The sequence below is a fragment of the Silurus meridionalis genome, chromosome 26 (genome assembly GCF_014805685.1).
Source record: "Silurus meridionalis isolate SWU-2019-XX chromosome 26, ASM1480568v1, whole genome shotgun sequence".
Lineage (NCBI taxonomy): Eukaryota > Metazoa > Chordata > Actinopteri > Siluriformes > Siluridae > Silurus > Silurus meridionalis.
The window spans coordinates 11,088,490-11,107,077 of NC_060909.1; the positions used below are offsets into that span (position 1 = coordinate 11,088,490).

Genomic DNA, 18,588 nt, shown 5'->3' on the forward strand with positions numbered 1-18,588 from the left:
ATGAACCTGTTTGAGTAACAAGCCTCACTGTCGAGTCCTTCTCATGGGTGTTTATGCAAAGTTATGCAAAATCTATTATATTTAAAAGGTCAGATTCATGCCTATGCAAATGCCTCACCTCATACATATTCAAAACCTGCATTTATGAGGCCATGCTTTTACACAATAAAGAGTTTCTACACCAAAGCTCAGTAAAACTGTTGTTTTGTGTTTGTTATTCATAACAAATTCACACTTCCCTTAATGCCATGACAAAAATAACGAGAGAATAAGGTGAGAGTTTTAAAATCAGTCCACCAACAACTCTTTTCTAAAGACTGTCCACCCACCATTTAAACAGAGTAGGGCTGCGGCTATCGTATTTAGTAATCGAGGATTTTTAACGATTAGTCCATCGATTAATCGTGTAATCAGACAATACGTTTTTTTCTTTATTAAAGAGCAATAATAAATATACAAGATAAAATAATACGGGTCTCTTAAAATGAAAAAGTAATTTGTTTCCTTTTTTTTTGAAAAATTAACATTATTGCTAAAATTGTAATCTGTGAAAACTCAACTCATTCATTGCATTTACTTGCCCTATTACATCAAAATGCCAATGCAAATTTATATAAATAAAAAAATCTAATAAAAATATACAAATACATTTTAAATTACTTAAAAAAAAAAAAAGCTAAACGCACTGTAGGGTGTTTCTTTTAATGTTTTGGAAACTGATGGAAACTTTCTGTCGTGTTCTTTGGCCTGAATCTTCTCCTCGCCGCTCGCTGTTTTCTCCTCGTTCCTCCATTTTTCATCCTGCGACGCCTGCTGCGTTTACCTGTCCAGGGGTCTCATTTATAAACGTGGTGTACGCACAAAACAAGGCTGAAAACCCGCCCTCCAGCCCAGTTTTGTGTGTAAATGAGACCACAGAGCAATCCAGAGTTTAGCGGGAGGTGCGTCAGTAATAATGGTCCGTGGGGTAACACAGTGCTCCGTATGTAGTTAAATGGACTAAACGATTTTGTATTTGAATAACTCGAGTTACTCGAGGAATCGTTTCAGTCCTAAAACACAGTATTCATGCTGCAACAATTCCACAACTAATTCCAACTGAAATCTATTTTTCAACAGTGAAGACTTTTCTTGACTATAATGGGAGAATGTGTGTATACCAAGTAATCAATAAGTACCGGCTTTTTCCGTTGCGAAAACTAACACACATGCAGATGAGGATGCAGAGAAGACCGAGACACACACCGACGATAATCCCAGTGACAGCATGAATGTCCAACTCTGCCAGAGAGAGAGAGAGAGAGGAGGGGGGGGTGGCTCATTGTTACTATGAGTGCTCATTGTTACGATGGTCAATGTTGTGCCTAAGTATTGAGGACTTATAATCATAGAATTTATTCACAATTTTGGTATTATAATAAAGTACATAGGTAAATATCTTCAGAAAATACTATGTTATTTTGACCATTTGCAAATTTTCTAAAAAGTTAGTACATTCTAGTACTAATGTTTATATTATATATTTATTACTGATGCATTATTTTAAATCCAATGTAATCATTTGGATTTATATGTAATACATAACAGTGTGTTGAGAGACAAGGAAAAACTCACCGTATTTCTTCGGTGGTGTGTGTACATCCTTTGTGGGAGAGAACGGCCCAACTCCGACCTCTGTGCATGCCCCCATCTTAAAGTAGTACCGTGTCCCACTCATAAGACCCAGAACCTCCGTGCTAGTAAGAGATCCTATGTAAAAAAAAAATTATTCTAATACATAATACAGATGCTTTTGAATTCTCTATAAAGAGAAATGTATGAAACTTGTGTAAAAATGTAATATTTTCTATTTATATATGTTAGGGGTGTAAAAACACATTCATATAAAAAATTAAGGAACAGGGCTTTCGGTTTGGTACACGTGTTTTTACATGTGGAACATCAACAATCTATGTTCCCTCAGGAACGTCTTAAGTGGCGGACCACAAGTTTGTTTAGTCTCCGCCTCGCACTTTGTGTGCATTTAGTTTAAAATTGTGAACTGTTTAAATGTTGATGATAAAAAAATGTCAATAATAATGATTAATAATAATTAATAAAAACAACAAGAAATCTAATGTTTTGCATTATTTCCGCCTAACCGTACCAAAATTAAACCAAAACGTGAAATGAAAACCAAGGTACGTACTGGACCGTGAATTTTGTGTACCATCACACCCCTAATATATGCATGACATCACATTCAGCAATGCATTAATAGCAGTGTATAGTGTTTGGGAGTTAAGTATTTAAAACGGTATTATCAGACTCGTCTTCATTTTCTCATTGGACTGCTGTTTCGAATTCAGCCCTAACGACCCTGGTCAGGTATTGTAATATTTTCCTCACCAGCATGGCTCAGGTTAGTCCACAGGTCATCTGGCTGACTGAAGTTGCCACTATAGAGCATTCGATAGCTTATAATAATGCCATTAGGCTCCAGTGGGGGGCGCCAGCTCACCAAAACCGAGGACGAGTCTATGGCGCTCAACTGCAGGTCTGTAGGAGGAGATGAGGGTCCTGCAATAAACACATACAGGCATAGGATGTAAAACAATGTGTGTTAGATGTGTGTGTCTTGCCAACCCAAGCTTTACAGAAATCATGATTTACATCAATTAAAAACCTGAAAACACCCACAACATCGATTAGGAAATATGAACTACCAGGGTCTACAAAAAATTATGCATTTCTCAAAAGCAAAATAGGTTTTACATGTTTTACTTCCTGGACATAAAATACCTATGGTGAATTGAATGAGGATCTACCACTTGTAGTCTAAACATCATTTCAGGGCTGATTAGGCAAGAAAAGTTCTCCAAAGTTGCTACATTTTATGACAGCTTGGCACACTCATGGCGTTTTCTCATCAGATTAATGAGCTAGTCACCTGGAATCGTTTTCAATTTACAGGTGTGCCTTTTCAAGAGTTCATTTGTAATATTTCTTGCCTTCTTTATGTGCTTTAAACCATCAGTTGTCAATTGTGTGTAGAAAAGTGTAAGTACAAAGTCAATAACCCTATTAGTGCTGCTACAACTACTGTATAGATCCATTTAATGAAAAGTAAAGAAAATGTTAATTAAAGAAAAAAGTCCTTCATTACTTTATGAAGTAAAGGTCAGTAAATTTAAAAAATCTCAAGAACTTCAGTCTCTAGTTGAAAACAATCAAACACCATGATGAAACTCTAATCCCAGGGACTTTCCCAGGAAAGGGAGACCAAAAGCTACCTCTGCTGCAGGGAATACGTTTATTATAATGACTCCCTATAGCCTTAAACCTGCTGATTTACATAAATGCTTTTTATAGTTTAAGTGGCAGACATATTTTAACATCCACTGTTCAGAGGAGAGTGCATGAGTTAGACCTCCATGGTCAAATTGTGGCAAAAACAAAAGACATTACTGCAAAAAAACAACAATCAAAGGAGAGTTGCTTGGGCCAAGAATTACAATGTTTTACAAGCATTTTAAAATGGACATTAGATCAGTGGAAAACTGTCCTTTAGTCTATTCAGTCCAAAGTTAAGATTTTTGGTTCTAGCTGCCTCATCTTTGTTTAAACGGACAGAGGGTAAATGGATGGTTCTTGAAAATGTGGTTCACACTGTGGATCATGGAGTGGAAGAGGAGATAATGTAGGGGTGCATTGTGTGACACTGTGGATGAGGCGTCTTATGGCCAATTAAATCCTATTATCTCCCAGTGGGTGTGTTTAGTACTCACTATCAGCGAGTGTGGACTCTTCCACTGTGCTGCTGAAGGGCCCGCCGGTGTGGATGCCGTTGGACTGGATGGCCAGCTCGTAGCGGGTGAACGGTTTAAGTGCACCCAACAGAATCTCCTGAGACGTGCTGAAAAATAGAAGTCAATGAGTATAGTCATTTATCTCAAGCCTGGAAAACACACATATGCTAATTTAAAACTATTCACTGAAGCACAGATTTTTGCCTTTTTGCTAAAGGCATTTTCACATTTCCCTCCTGTCTTATAGAAGCAGAGTGTCGTCTTGCAAAAAACGCACCTCATTAGAAGAGTTGCACATTGTTGTGAGAAAAAACTTATTACGAAAAAAAGCATTTGATTATTTGAAAACGTTTATCATTATTTTAGGAAAAGCAACATACTGTTATTTAAAAAAAAAAGCATTTTATTATTAGAAAACATCATTATTACAAGAAAGGCATATTTTTACAATCGGGAAAAAAAAGCCTACTTATTACAAAAATAGGGTCTGTTAATTACGAGAAAAGCATCTCGTTATAACAAGAACTAGGGCTTTTGTTCCTTCAAGTTTTTTCTCCAAATCAATATATTTAATCTTTATATAATGATTATAATCTTTATATTATATAATATATAAATATATAATAATGTAATTAGTTATTTACTCTGATGGGAAATGTATGAGAAATGAGGTAGATGTTAATTACACCCTCAAGAGGGACTGCATGAGGATGTGTGCTTTTTGCTTTTGAAATATATAAAAAAAAAAGACAATTATTTACTATATAACATATTTTAAATATAAAATAAAGTACAACCTTAAATAAAGAAATTGACATTTCCTTATAATGAATAAAGGTTCCAAAGTACTTATAGAGTTTAACTTACTGATAGAAGTCCATATGTTTTTATGAGGTTTTATATATATATATATATATATAAAAAAATCATGTACTGATGTCCTGCATGTCCCACCTGGTGTAGTAGGAGACGAGTGAGGCGTTGCGGTTGCCAGCAGGGCTGCAGCGTATTGTGTAGTTAATGATGCGTACATTACTAAAAGCCGGTTTTTCCCAATGCAGCCAGATGGAGGTGGAGCTGTTAGCCTGAGCTTTAACGATGCTGGGAGGTGGTGGGGGAGGGTGGTCCAGGGGTTGAACTGCAAAACACAATTCGAACACTACAACCAAATGTTGTGAAATATTAACACAAAAATTAAGTGTATTTTAAACACTGTATGGTCCAGAGTACAGGTTAGAGTTAGCATGTCCAGGCAGCCTGGACTGTTTGAATATACGTTAAACACCCAAACAATTTGGACATAACTTTAAATATCTTGAGGGAAATTCAAACCCAAACCCACCTCAAATCAACACAGCTGGAGATTTGACCTTTTTTAGGACGTATGTCTTGAAATGAGCCCTAGCAAGCTAATGTTTGATAGGCTTGCTAGGCTAAGATTTTCTTCCCTCTTACTCACGCCGGGACACACACCCTCTCGCGGTAACGTACATCTTTCCTCGACACCAACGCGTAACCCGCACACACTCGCGGATTGGCGTGTCTTTACCTGGCAACCTCTGCTTTCCCACACACATCACCATACATGCCATCAGCTCTGCCCGGTATCTCACTCTCTCTCCGGTGTCTGTTACATCCTGCGTAAACAGGGCCATTTCTATCCTTTTGGACCCCTGGGCATAAGTCCTATCGTCACCCCCATGGCTCTGCCCTCCCACCACAATGCTCCACTCCCACACCATACGAATCATTAGCAATCTTCAATTAAAGAAAGGTTAAACATGTTTAATTATAATGACTGCAAAATTATCTGAATTCAAGTATGTAAACATACTGTATCTTAAACTTCAGCAGAAAAACAGGTAAATAATTGAAATGTTTGAAATATATTATTTTTTGTGAAAATGTATTTGTTTTATTTTTTTTTTTTTATTCAGCTGTACCCTGGAGAGATTTTGTTTGAATGAATGCAAATTTCATTTTGCTAAAATTATTCATTTTGAAAACCTTTATAGTTTTACAAATACACATTTCAGCATTATCACTAATGTATGTGCAGTTTGCTTTATAACCAATCAAGAGGACTCATGATACCATTTATTACATCACAATAGTGACCACAATAATCGCAACATGACCTTTTTCCCAAATTGTGCAGATTAACACACACACACACACACACACACACACACACACACACACACACACACACACACACACACACACACACACACCTCGATCAGTGAATTTCTCGGTTCGGCCCTTCCATATGGCAGGATAGCCTTCATTCTGCTTATTACATGCCCACACTTTCACTTCATACAGGCGATCAGGAGCTGAAACACACACACACACACACACACACACACACACACACACACACACACATGCACGCAATGTAATAGGTTCTGCAAAGACAAATGGCCTGTCATATGAATGCACGGTAAATTTTGTCTCACCGAGGCCTGTGATTTCGTAATGCTTTACACGTTTGCGTAGCCTGATGTGCGAAGCATCAGCCGCAGGGCTCTGCTGATTGGCTGCCTCGTCACCAACCACTTCCTGATAGGCCAATTTGTAGCTGGTGATTTGTGTGTGATTGGGTGGCGGCTGCCATGTGACATGGAGGGAATGCATCTTAGCTGTCACTTTGAGCTCAGAGGGAGGAAAGAGCACTAGAAAAGAGAACGCGAGAACATGGATATTAAGGGTCATAAAACATACAAAATCCATTGAATATATTTAAATATTTCCTTAATGTTTTCCACATTCTATATGAAAGAACATGACATTTGTGCTATGTACGTGTCAAATCTGGTAACGGCAAAAACAAACAGCAACACATAATGTTCTTCTTGTATAATAAATATGGTAACCTTATGCAATTGTCAATTCCTGAATGATTAGTTTGTCATAAAAAGAATAGAAAGAAGGAAACCATGGAATTAGCGATATTTTAGCTTGTAGGGCCACTGTGTTTATTTGTATTTAATACTTTTATTATTATTATTCTAATACTTGTACAAAGTTTTATAGTAAACTCTCTCATCATACCTGGCACACAATACTGTCACTTTCACTACCATGCACTCCCACACTTTATGTACATTACTGGTCTGTATCCCTATTTACTACCCTATTATTTACACTGTCTATACTGTCTCATATTGTCTGTATTGTCTGTATTGTCTTGTATAGTCTGTTTTTGTCTTGTCGTGTCTGTTTTGTCTTGTATAGGTTTTTATTTATGTCTGTACTTTTGAGAGTAACAAACAGCTGGAACCAAATTCCTTGTGTGTGTCAACACACTTGGTTAATAAACCTGATTCTGATTAGAAACAAAAGTGTAAATTGATTTTACAAAACATTGTAAGTAATGGACTTGCTGTGTTTAAGCTCTTGCTTGCTTCCATGCCAATAAAAGGAAAAAAAGGATTTAACACGTGTGCAACGTTTATTTATACCTCAAAAAACTGAGCAAATGTTTTTGAATACTTGTGAGGATGTCAACTGGTTTGCATGCATTTAAAAATGTATTAGGGAAATGTAAATACTTTTGCCACATTTTCTAAAATATAATTTAGTTAGGCTTTAGTTTTTCAAGATGAGTTATTTTTCCCTCTTTCTGTGTGTGTGTGTGTGTGTGTGTGTGTGTTTATATGTTCTCACCCTGAGTAAGGTTGGTTGTTTGGGGAAAGGTCCACTCCGGGAGGTCACCAAAACCTGCACGTGTTCCTGCAGCCATCTGTAACTGGTTTGTATGATTGGGCTTCAGATCTCTCAGGACCACCTGGGTCTCGTTTCCATCCAACTCCACTGAAAACACATCTTCTGTTCACACACACACCCACACACACACACACACACACACACACACACACACACACATACATTTTAGAATACTGCCTTAATCACAAAATCCCACAATGCCTCAGTGCTTGCTATGTGCTATTATTGGAAATGATGGCATATTTCCTAAAGCCTTTAGGCTCGAGAAAACTACAAAATAAACTCTTAGCCAACTTCATCTACAAATTTAAGTAGCTTGTTATTGTAGCTTTTTAAATTATTACTTGCATTAGCAATTATTAATTATATCTAATGCTCTATAAATGGTTTAAATCTAATGATTTTAAAGTGCTTAGTGACCCCTAGCTTGCCTACTACACTGTTTGAAGTACCATGAAAGCGAAGCATGTGATTAAGCTAACGCACTTCTATGACTTAGATACTGTTGTTTATAAATTCCTGTGTGTTTTTTTTTTTTTTACAATGCAAATATGTAATCATTTTGCCATAAATCATCATTGTCCCAATATGTAGCAAGCCAGGGTCACTGCCAGCACCAGACCTCATGCACACTTTATATGCTAATTCATGAGAGCTGAATGATAAGCACCCAAAGTAGAAAAATATGTTTTCTCTGCCACTCACCATCCTCTACCATTTCCACAGTGATGGACTGAGATGGGAAACTGGCTCCCATAGGAGAATAAGCCACCATGTAAAAGGTGTAGGCCGTGTGAGGCTGCAGCTCCTTCACGTGAAACTCTGTTGTGTCGTTGTTTACTGCAAACTGATACTCCATGTTATCAAAGCCTGCTGGAAAACAGTTTCTGTCAGGAACGTATCCCTAAAAATATCTGTATGCCTATGCGCAAAGCTCACTGAAAGTACTTTCACTGTGAGAGTGTCCTACCTGTGGCACGTTGGTAGTGAATGGAGAAGCCAATGACCTGCTCGCGGTTGTGCTCTGGAGGATCCCACGTGAGTAGAACAGAGGTGCTGGATTGAGGCGTGGCCTGCAGGTGAAGAGGCGGACTTGGAAGCCCCGCCCTCACAATGACGGACAGTTTGGCAGTGGCGCAGGCAGTGCCAAGGATGTTGGAGGCAAGGCACTGGTAATATCCCGCATCATCTGGCCGCAGCTGGTTGATGAGGAGAACACCAGGGCTCTGAGTCTTCACCCGTGATGTCCAGTGCAGACGCTCTCCATCCTTGAGCCAGAGCAGAGAAGCAGCCGGAGAACCCGAACTGTTACACACAAACCTTGCCGTATTCCCCCGAGAGAGCGATACAGACTCAGGAGGTTTTACAATCACTGGAGGTGCTGAGGGAAAGAACAGAAAAGTAAGAACAATTACACAGACAGAAAAAAAAGCAACTGAATATTAAAATAAAAATACAACCCCAATTCCAAAAACAGATGTAAACTGTGAAAATTTCAATTAGAAACAAAATGCAATGATTTGCAAATCTCATAAATTTTATTCAATTCACAATAAAACCAAAAATTGAAGGTTATTTTGAATTTGATGGCTGCAACAGGTCTCAAAAAAAGTTGGGACAGGGTCATGTTTCAAGCTCTGTGAGAGGAATGTTGTCCCATATGTGTCTGATACAGGATTGTAGCTACTCAAAAGTTCTGGGTGTCCTTTGTTGTGTTTTTTCATGATGCGACACGTTTTCAAATGTTGAAAGGTCTATACTGCAGACAGGCTGTTACAGCACCCTCTTCTACTACGAATAGATGCAGTATGCAGTTTTCATTGCCTTGATCAAAAATGCAAGGCCTTCCCTGAAAAATATGCTTTCTGATGGAAGCATTATTGCTCTAAAGCCTGCATATACTGTTCAGCATTGTTGGAGCCTTTCCAAATGTGCAAACTGTCCATTCCACTGTCACTAATGCACTCCCATACTATCAGAGGGCTTTTTTAATTGAGCTACTAACAGGCCAGGTGGTCCCTCTTCTCTTTAGTCTGAAGGACATTGTGTCCATGGTTTCCAAAAAGCAACACATGTCTGTACATTTTAAATGAGCTTTGGCCCAGAGAGGATCTCAGCATTTCTGGATCATTTTCACATGTCTTTTTCTCTGCCTGATAGAGGTTTAACCTGCATTTGTGAATAACGTGGCAAACTGTGTTCACGGACAATGACTTCTAAAGGTGTTAATCGAAAGCCCTCGAAAGCGATTTCTACAGATTCTTTTAAACTTCTGATGATATTATGCAGTGTAAATTATGAAATTTAACTGGAATTTTATGATGAGGAACATTATTTTGAATAGTTACACAATTTGTAGACACAGTCATTTTATAGAATGGTGAAGCTCTGCCCTTTGTTTTTATTTTTGAGAGACTCTTAAATTGTGCTTCTTAAAGATGCACAATTTATACCCAATCATCTTCCTGACCCTGTTGTCATTTAACCTAATTAGTTGCAAAATGTTTATACAACAATTTAATTTTAATAACACTTACCTTTTTCCAGACTATATCTGCCCCGTCCCAACATTTTTGAGATGCGCAACATCCATCGAATTCAAAATGACCTTATTTTTTCCTTAAAATGGTACATTTCCTCAGTTTGAACATTTGAAATGTTTTCTGTTCTATTGTGTATATGGGACTATGAAATTTTCAAATCATTGCATTCTATTTCTATTTCCATTTTACACATTATTCCAACTTGAAATTGCGGTTGTAAAAAAAAGTAAGAAAGTCAGTGACCTGGAAAGAATGAGAACCAATGAATACAAAAACAAAGATGACTACAATGAAAAAAGTGATGGATAAATAAAAAAAACCAAGAGAATCAACATGAACAAGAAAGTTGTAAAGACAGACAGACAGACAGACAGACAGACAGACAGATAGATAGATAGATAGATAGATAGATAGAGAGATAGAGAGATAGATAAGATAGATAAGATATTTGAAGAAAAAAAAACAAGAAATCAAATGAAGAAGTAACAGTGGTAACAAAATGAACAATAAGAAAGAAAAAAAAAGAAATATAGGAGTAAGAAATTGAGCAAGAATGAAATTGAATTTTATATATAAGTATAAACTTATAATAAATGTATTATTATAGATATTTTTGGGGTTAATTAGCTATTATTTACGGTGGCCGAGAAGTGCAAAACACATTAACAAATCAGAAAACAAATTAAGAATTTAGAATACACAATAACAAATGCAAAAACAAATAAACAAATGCAAAAACAAATTGTTATTTTGTTTTTGCATTTGTTATTTTGTTTTCTGATTTGTTAAATCGGCCACTGTAATTATTTGGGTTGATTTGCGTTACCTAGCACACGGATCTCAGCGGAGGACAAGACAAACTCTCGTGTTTTGGGCTTGTTGGCCCGACACACATACACTCCTGCGTGGTGACTCAGTGTGTGTGGTATTATGAGGTTGGTAGCGAGGACGAGCACATCTGCAGAAATGGGTTTCCCATCTGTAACACAGATAAAGGCTTATTAAATTCTTCTTCTTTATTCTAAAACCTTGCAGCAGTACACATACTACTTCTCAATGGTATTAAGATCATTTAGATAATGTATTAGGTGTAAACAAGCTATCTTTATAGTAGTGATGGACATAACTTTTAACTGAAAAATCCTCTGAATAAAAGCTTTACACAAATCTTGGCATCCGTACAGTTAATTTCCCCAAACAAACAGCTGAAATACTTTGACATGCCTTTTGAAAAACTTGGCAAAGATGTTTTATTTTTCTTTAAAGGTCATCTTAGTGCAGTTCAATAGGATTTACAGTATTTCACAAAAGTGAGCACACCCTTGACATTCAGCAACCATTTTTGTATATCTACTCAAGGGACAATACTATAGAACTTTTGACTATAATGGCTGTATGTTCAGTTATTTTCAGAGGACAGTAAATCTGTATTGATGTACCAGCAGCACATTGACGACACTAAAATATATTTAAGTTTCTTTTTTATAGTATTGTCCCTTGAGAAGATGTACTAAAATGAATGGTGAAATGTGAGTGGTGTACTCACGTTGTGTTATATTGTATGTGTATTTCCTGGGATGGCCGTTCTATGATAACACCCTGCCAACTGTTTGTTCTCTGAATAACACATAAAGAACTCAGACCTATGCTTCAGGTTATTATATTGTTGTATGGTGAAAACAATCCCAAACCATTAAGCTACACCTCCATGTTTAACTGTGGGGGTTTGAGGCAGCCTGCTAACATCTCTCTTGTTCTCTGTCTTATGTAAGTTCTTCTGTTAGAGACAAAAATTTCAAATATGGACAAATGTGGACTTTCTTCCGGTCATTTACTGTCTAATTCTTGTGTATTTTTGCCTTTTACCTAGTTTGTCGCATATAAACAAAGGAAACAAGTCGAACTTGGGCTGGTGCATGAGAGTCGGTTAAAAAAAGTAAACATTAAAAAGGTTTAACATCAGATTTCACTAGTAGAAACATCTTGAAAGACAGTGGAACTTACATCAGACACAATCAACTAGCCTAACAACTTTAAACACCAAGCAAGAAAACTATAGAGCAAGTCACCTTAAAGATATACACGAGGGAATTAGGACACAGGTGGCAGTAATAACATAATTAACACACAGGAAGAAGACAATCTGAGAAAACAGTGTGGGCCTCTAGTGGCTCAACCACAACACAAGAAGTCCAAATCCTGACAATATTTTTTGGCTTTTCTGATTATGGTTGATGACTATTGTTTACTTGTTATCATTTTAATTGAGTTGCTATTGTCTACTGTTAGCTTAATCAAGCATACAATAACACATTTCATACAAAAATGAATGAACTCAAAACTGCCCCAATTACCACAACAGAAAACAAAGGCACAGTAGTGAAAAAGATGCAGAATAATTCAGGCTAAGTTCATGCCACGGTGATCAAACCACCTGCAAAACCATTCCAGGATCATATGATGCTAATCTCCCTGTTTCCTTTGAGAAAGATGCTGCTGAGATATTTGAGTGAGAAGTCATAGTAGATTATTATGATTTTCAGGATCTCCTATACAAATGCCGGTCTGGTCATTTAATAAAGTCACATTAAACATCACTGGCTATTGTTGTGGTGTAATCTCACATAGAGGTGATAATACCTTTAAAACACACAGACCTAATAGACCTAATAGCATTCTGCCTCAGTAATTATAAATAAAACATATTTAAAAAAAACTACCAGAAATAAATAGGACTGCACTTATTATGGCTGGTTTTATTATTCTTTTTAAATGTGTTAATGCCTACGTTAACTAATTCAACTCTACTTTCTCACTATGTAACCTAATTTGTTGAAATATTATATGGACAGAATCAAAACACAAAATTCTCTGTAATTAAAACTGTACACTTCCTTGCTGATGGTGAAATGATAGATTGATGTTTTCCATGTTTGTAACTTTCACCTGAAAATGTGAATATAGTTTCCCTTTAAAAATAATTGGAAGTATCACAGCAGTTCCAAGAAAAAATACTTTCTAACAGTGCACACAGAAAATAAAAGAAAGGGTGGGATTAAAGGCGGATCCTCTTCCTGATGAGAATTTTCCTCATATAATAGCCTCGCCTTGTGCAAAGAAAATGGGACTGGAGCCTGATGTGTACTATTAATCAGCAGGAGGCGGTAGAGAACAACAGAGACCACATGGTGCTGCTGTAATTAATTCTATAGGGACGGACTGACCAGCAGCATCTGCCATGCTTTCCAGCAGACAAAGGAAACAGCATAAAAAGAAACTAGACATGGTTGTGGTTGCCAAAACTCCTTTAGCTGCACAGCATTTATCATGCAAATGACAGCGGTACAGGATCTCTGATGAGACGTATGAGAAGAATTTGATTGCAGCTTGCTGAGAACAATGGCTTGACGTCTGGAGGTCTGCTAGATTGTCATTCCGCCTTCAGCAGAAAAAAAAAGTCTGCTGTGCGATTTGCAGGATCTCTTATACTGTAAAACAGCGCCACTGTGAGGCATGTAGTTTCCTGAGCAGATTCCGACACATAACACGTGATACCTATCATATCATTTTAGTAGCAAAGCACATTAGCATACAGGCTGTAACAAGTAAATGTACTAACCTGATGTAATATGTACTGACCTAATATATATATCTCACTGATAATTTCATGCAAAATTTCATCTGTCATATAAAACCTCTCACAAAATGCATACAGAGACATTATTCTGGTAAATGTACGTCGCTAGTACAGACATTTTGTTTTGCTAATCTTCCAATGAAACAAGCATAAAGTTGAGCACATATAAATTCTGTAAATGAACTATTTGATTTCAATGTGTTGGAGTTTGAATAAGAATAGCTAAATATACTGCAGTAGGGCTAAAACGATTCCTTGAGTAACTCGAGTAATTCGAATGCAAAAAAGCATCGAGCCAAATTATTTGGTTTAGTCCGATTAACTACACACGGCGCAACATGTTTCCCTACGGACCATTATTACTGACGCACCACCCGCTAAACTCCGGGCCGCTCTGTACAGGTAAACACACTTTGCAGAATGAAAAATGGGGGAACGGGGAGAAAACAGCGAGGGGCGAAGAGAAGATTCAGGCCAAAGAAAATGAAAAGTTTCCAAAATTTGAGATAATTTCAAACTAAAAACATAAAGAAAACACAGAACAGTGCGTTTACTGTTTTAACATATTTTGAGATAGATTTTCATATTTTTATATCATTTGTTTTTGCATATTGATTAAATTAAATGCACTAAATGGGTTTAGTTTTCACAGATATTCATTTATTTCAGCAATAAAAATTAAAACAAATAACTTGTTCATTTTATGAGACCAGTCTTATTTTCTCTTGTATATTTAGTATTGCTCTTTAATAAAGAAAAAAGTACTTCTTTCCAATTACTTAAATACTAAAATAATCAATAGCTGCAGCCCTATACTGCAGCTATGACTGTTTTTCTATTACAACAAAGAAAAAGCTAGACAAGCCAGGCCCACAAGCGACAAAAGTTGCTACACGCCCACACGAGACAAACTACATGTGACATGAATGCTAATGTGAACTTGGTTTAAGAGGCTTGCACTGTATTGTATAAATGTATGGCTGCATTTGCTGGGTCACAAGTTTTCTGTCACAAGAAGCAGCAAAACAAAAGCAGTTTATCTTCAAAAGTGTTGGCTATTATAGGCTTTATTTTATTAACAAACAACCAGTACCAATATGTCTTAGGGTCAGTGTTATTGTACTTCACCAAACTGTTCTGTTTTCCCTCACAAACAGGCAGAGTCTGAGGAATGTTTGTGACTTCCTATTTCATAGGAGGCATTTGTCCTACAGTACTACAGTGTGTGTGTGCACAAGTGTGTGTGTTTGAAATCTTGCCTTGTCTGCTCCAGGACACAAAAGGTTTGGGTTGACCATGAGCCATACACTCCAGCACTGCTGGTCGTCCTAAAACCACTGTCAAGTCTTGTGGAGGAGCCACAATCATCACCTCGCTTTCGTCTGAAGGATCTGACAACATATACACACATACACACAGCATGGGTTAGCATTCTCTTTTTACAGGTGCGTGTGTCTATTTGAACACAAGCCCCAAGCCCACAAGAGGGCAGAAGCGTGTGGTATCTTGACAGCCAGTCAAAGCATTCAGCCAAAGGGAAAGTGACTCAGGGTCAAACAGGCATCCTGTCAACACACAGCTGTCTCAAACACTCTCCAAACAGTCTTCAGAGAAATTGAGCAAAAAGAGAGAGAGATTCTGAGAAAGAGAAACGCGAAGAAAAACACCAGCGTCAAAGTGGGTCAGTCTACTGGATTTCAGTCAAGTTTAAGCGACTTTGAGGGAAAAACAAATTCTTTTCCTTTCAATACCAGACACTCTGAAGTGTCACTCTGTTCATAAATTTGAATTGAAAACTAAGTCCAAAAGTAAACAATATATACACTGATTTTACAGGCAATTTATCAGCAATGGGGCAGTGTGATGAAGCTGAGTTACTTCTAGGAACCCAGAGATGTTAATTTCTTTATAAAATGTTTAATTCTTCTGCTTATAGCAGGGATGTAATGATATCAAAATCTCAATACACTATAATACATCAGTATAATGTCCATGGTGCAATATATATTGCGGTTTTAAAAACATTTTAAAAAATTCAATCAAATGAAAACTTCTGTTTGTTCATTAAACAAAGACTGAACATATCCTGTCCTCTTTTCTTTATCCTCTAATCATAACTGTTGCTTAGAGGTATGAGGTATAGTGTGAGAAGGGTCAACTGAACTAAACATTCCCTTTGCTAGCATAGCTCTGATTAGCTTGAGAAGGCTACTCATCTGTGGTGAGTGAGATGCGCTCCGCTTGTTTGAGGCTCTGTGCAACTTTAGTCCTTGTCTCTTTGTAGAAAGCTGGTAATATTGTTTGACTAAAGTATGGCCATGACGGGATTTTATGCTTTGGCTCCAGCGTGTTTACTAACCTCTATAAACATTCGTTGTCCACCACTGAAAATAATTGTGTATTTACAGTATTCCCCGATGCGTCTTGTAATTTCTTACGCTCTCACACTGTTATGGGGAAGTGATTTTGCAAATGCTTCCTTTATAGTCTTTTGGCCCGGTTACATTTTGTTACTTGTATCTTAATGAAACCTTTCTGGGTTATCATTTAATTAACAAGTGTCTCTTCTTGTTAGTTATATTCCCACTTACAGCATCTGTAGAAGCAGCAGAGCGCAAAGGATGATGAGTCGATGGAATCTTTTTAAAGCCAAAATAGTCACAACACAATGTACTGCTCCTCTTTGACAGCAAAGTTTCCACAATGTTAGGTTCTGTCAAGTCTAAGAGGCTGCAACTCAAGACCTTCTGTCCAATCAGGTTACAGAATCCAACAGCATTGTTGTATGAGTTGTGGTATATGTTTGAGTGTTTGAGAGACCTGTGATTTTTATTTAAAAAAGCACATTTTGCCGCTACATAAAATCATGCAGATGCTTCTTCTTCCTCTTTAAGCTGCTCCCATTAAGGGGTCGCCACAGCGGATCATCCTTCTCCACACCCCCCTGTCCTCTACATCTGCCTCTTTCAAACCAACTACCTGCATGTCTTCCCTCAAGACATTCATAAACCTCTTTCTTAGTCTTCCTCTTTCCTGGTCCTTCCTGGTGGCTCCATCCTCAGTATTCTCCTACTGATATAACCCATGTCCCTCCTCTGCACATGTCCAAACTTTCCCTTTCACTCTTGCAGATACTCTTCTATCACAAATCACTGATACCTGAACTCCTCCACCACTCCACTGCCCTCCCTCTCATTCACACACGTACTCTTACTCCTACTGACTTTCATTCCCCTTCTCTTTAGCGCATACCTCCAACACTCCAAGTTCTTCTCAACCTGCTCTCTACTCTCACCACAAATCACAATATCATCTGCAAACATCATAGTCCATGGACACTTGTGCTTGACCTCGTTTGTCAACCTGTCCATCACCACTGCAGGTGGTGGCTCAGAACAGGAAAGGGCTCAGAGACAATCCTTGATGCAGACCCACCTCTACCTTGAAACAGTCTGCATTCCTACTGCACAAGTCACTGCTGTCACACTGTCCTCATACATGTCCTGCACCACCCTCACATGCTTCTCTGAAACACCAGACTTCCTCATACAATACCACAACTTCTCTCTCGACCCTGTCGTATGCTTTCTCTAAATCCACAAACACACAACACAACTTCTGACGTTCTCTTTACTTTTTTATCAACATTCTCAAAGCAAATATTGTGTCAGTGGTGCTCTTCCTTGGCATGAATCCACTACTCTTTCCCATAACTTAATGGTGTCACTGATTAACTTTATTTCCCTGTAGTTACTGCAGGTCTGCACTTCTCCCTTATTCTTAAAAATCTACTTAATTCCTCAGGCATCTTCTCACCTTCCATAATTTTGTTAAACAATCTGGTTAAACACTCCACTGCCATCTCTCCTAAACATCTGTCACATGACCCATGTACTCTGGTCCAACCGATTTTTCACTCTTCATCCTCTTCATCCTCTTCAAGCTGCTTTCACTTCCTCCTTGCTAATCCTATCCACTTCCTGCTTCACCATCTCCATCCACCATCCAACCTCTCTCTCATTTTCCACATTCATCAGCTGCTCAAAATACTCCCTCCATCTTCTCAACACATTCTCCTCACTAGTCAACACATTTTCATCCGTATTTATTGCTCTAACTTGCAGCACATCCTTCACAGCTCGGTCCCTCTGCCTGGCCAATCGGTACAAATCCAAATCCAAATCCAATCGAAACCACCATCTGATGCTGTCTAACTACACTGTCCTTTGCCAACACCTTACAGTCTCCAATCTCTTTCAGGTTTCATCTCCTGCATAGAATATATTAGAAACTCTCTTCACCTCTACTACACTCTTTTTGTACTCTTCCTTTAGGATCACACCTACACCATTTCTCTTTTTATCCACACCATGAAAGAACAGTTTAAACCCACCTCCAATGTTCCTGGCCTTCACTTGGTCTCCTGAACAACATATCTACCTTTCTCCTCTCTATCATATCAGCTAACTTTTATCAGCAACATTTAATGTACCAACTCTAAACTCCACTCTCCTCCACTTCTCCTTTTCCTGCCATCTCTATAGACGTCTTCCTCCTCTCCTTCTTTTAGTTCGGCCAACAGTAGCCCAATTTCCACCATTACCTTGTTGGCTAACAATACTTGTGGCGGTCGTTGGCCTCCCCAGGCCTCGACCGATCCATTATGAAATTATGGCTCGTGATCCGCATATTTGATTTGGCACATGTTTTATGCTGGATGCCCTTTCTAACGCAACCCTCCCCATTTATCCGGGCTTGGGACCGGCACTAAGAGTGCACTGTCTTGTGCAAAAATAATGGCTGGGTTTTATATATATATATATATATATATATATATATATATATATATATATATATATATATATATATATATAACCACCAATCCATTAAA

General features: G+C 37.8%; 1 protein-coding gene across 7 annotated transcripts in view; it reads right to left on the minus strand.

Annotated features, from left to right (window-relative positions):
* The window catches only part of igdcc4 (immunoglobulin superfamily, DCC subclass, member 4), a 57,766-nt gene that overhangs the window by 6,459 nt on the left and 32,719 nt on the right, over positions 1 to 18,588 (minus strand). For 4 of the 7 annotated variants that reach the window (XM_046840929.1, XM_046840932.1, XM_046840935.1 and 1 more), the window contains 12 exons: positions 14,957 to 15,088; positions 10,887 to 11,039; positions 8,488 to 8,898; positions 8,223 to 8,390; positions 7,458 to 7,619; positions 6,248 to 6,463; positions 6,023 to 6,124; positions 4,743 to 4,926; positions 3,768 to 3,895; positions 2,389 to 2,559; positions 1,615 to 1,749; positions 1,179 to 1,281 (listed from right to left, as the gene is read on the minus strand). In XM_046840929.1, the coding sequence (XP_046696885.1) occupies positions 1,179 to 1,281; positions 1,615 to 1,749; positions 2,389 to 2,559; positions 3,768 to 3,895; positions 4,743 to 4,926; positions 6,023 to 6,124; positions 6,248 to 6,463; positions 7,458 to 7,619; positions 8,223 to 8,390; positions 8,488 to 8,898; positions 10,887 to 11,039; positions 14,957 to 15,088 (2,065 nt within the window). The remainder of the gene's footprint in view (positions 1 to 1,178; positions 1,282 to 1,614; positions 1,750 to 2,388; positions 2,560 to 3,767; positions 3,896 to 4,742; positions 4,927 to 6,022; positions 6,125 to 6,247; positions 6,464 to 7,457; positions 7,620 to 8,222; positions 8,391 to 8,487; positions 8,899 to 10,886; positions 11,040 to 14,956; positions 15,089 to 18,588) is intronic. The other 3 variants (XM_046840930.1, XM_046840931.1, XM_046840933.1) reach the window with 3 other exon arrangements.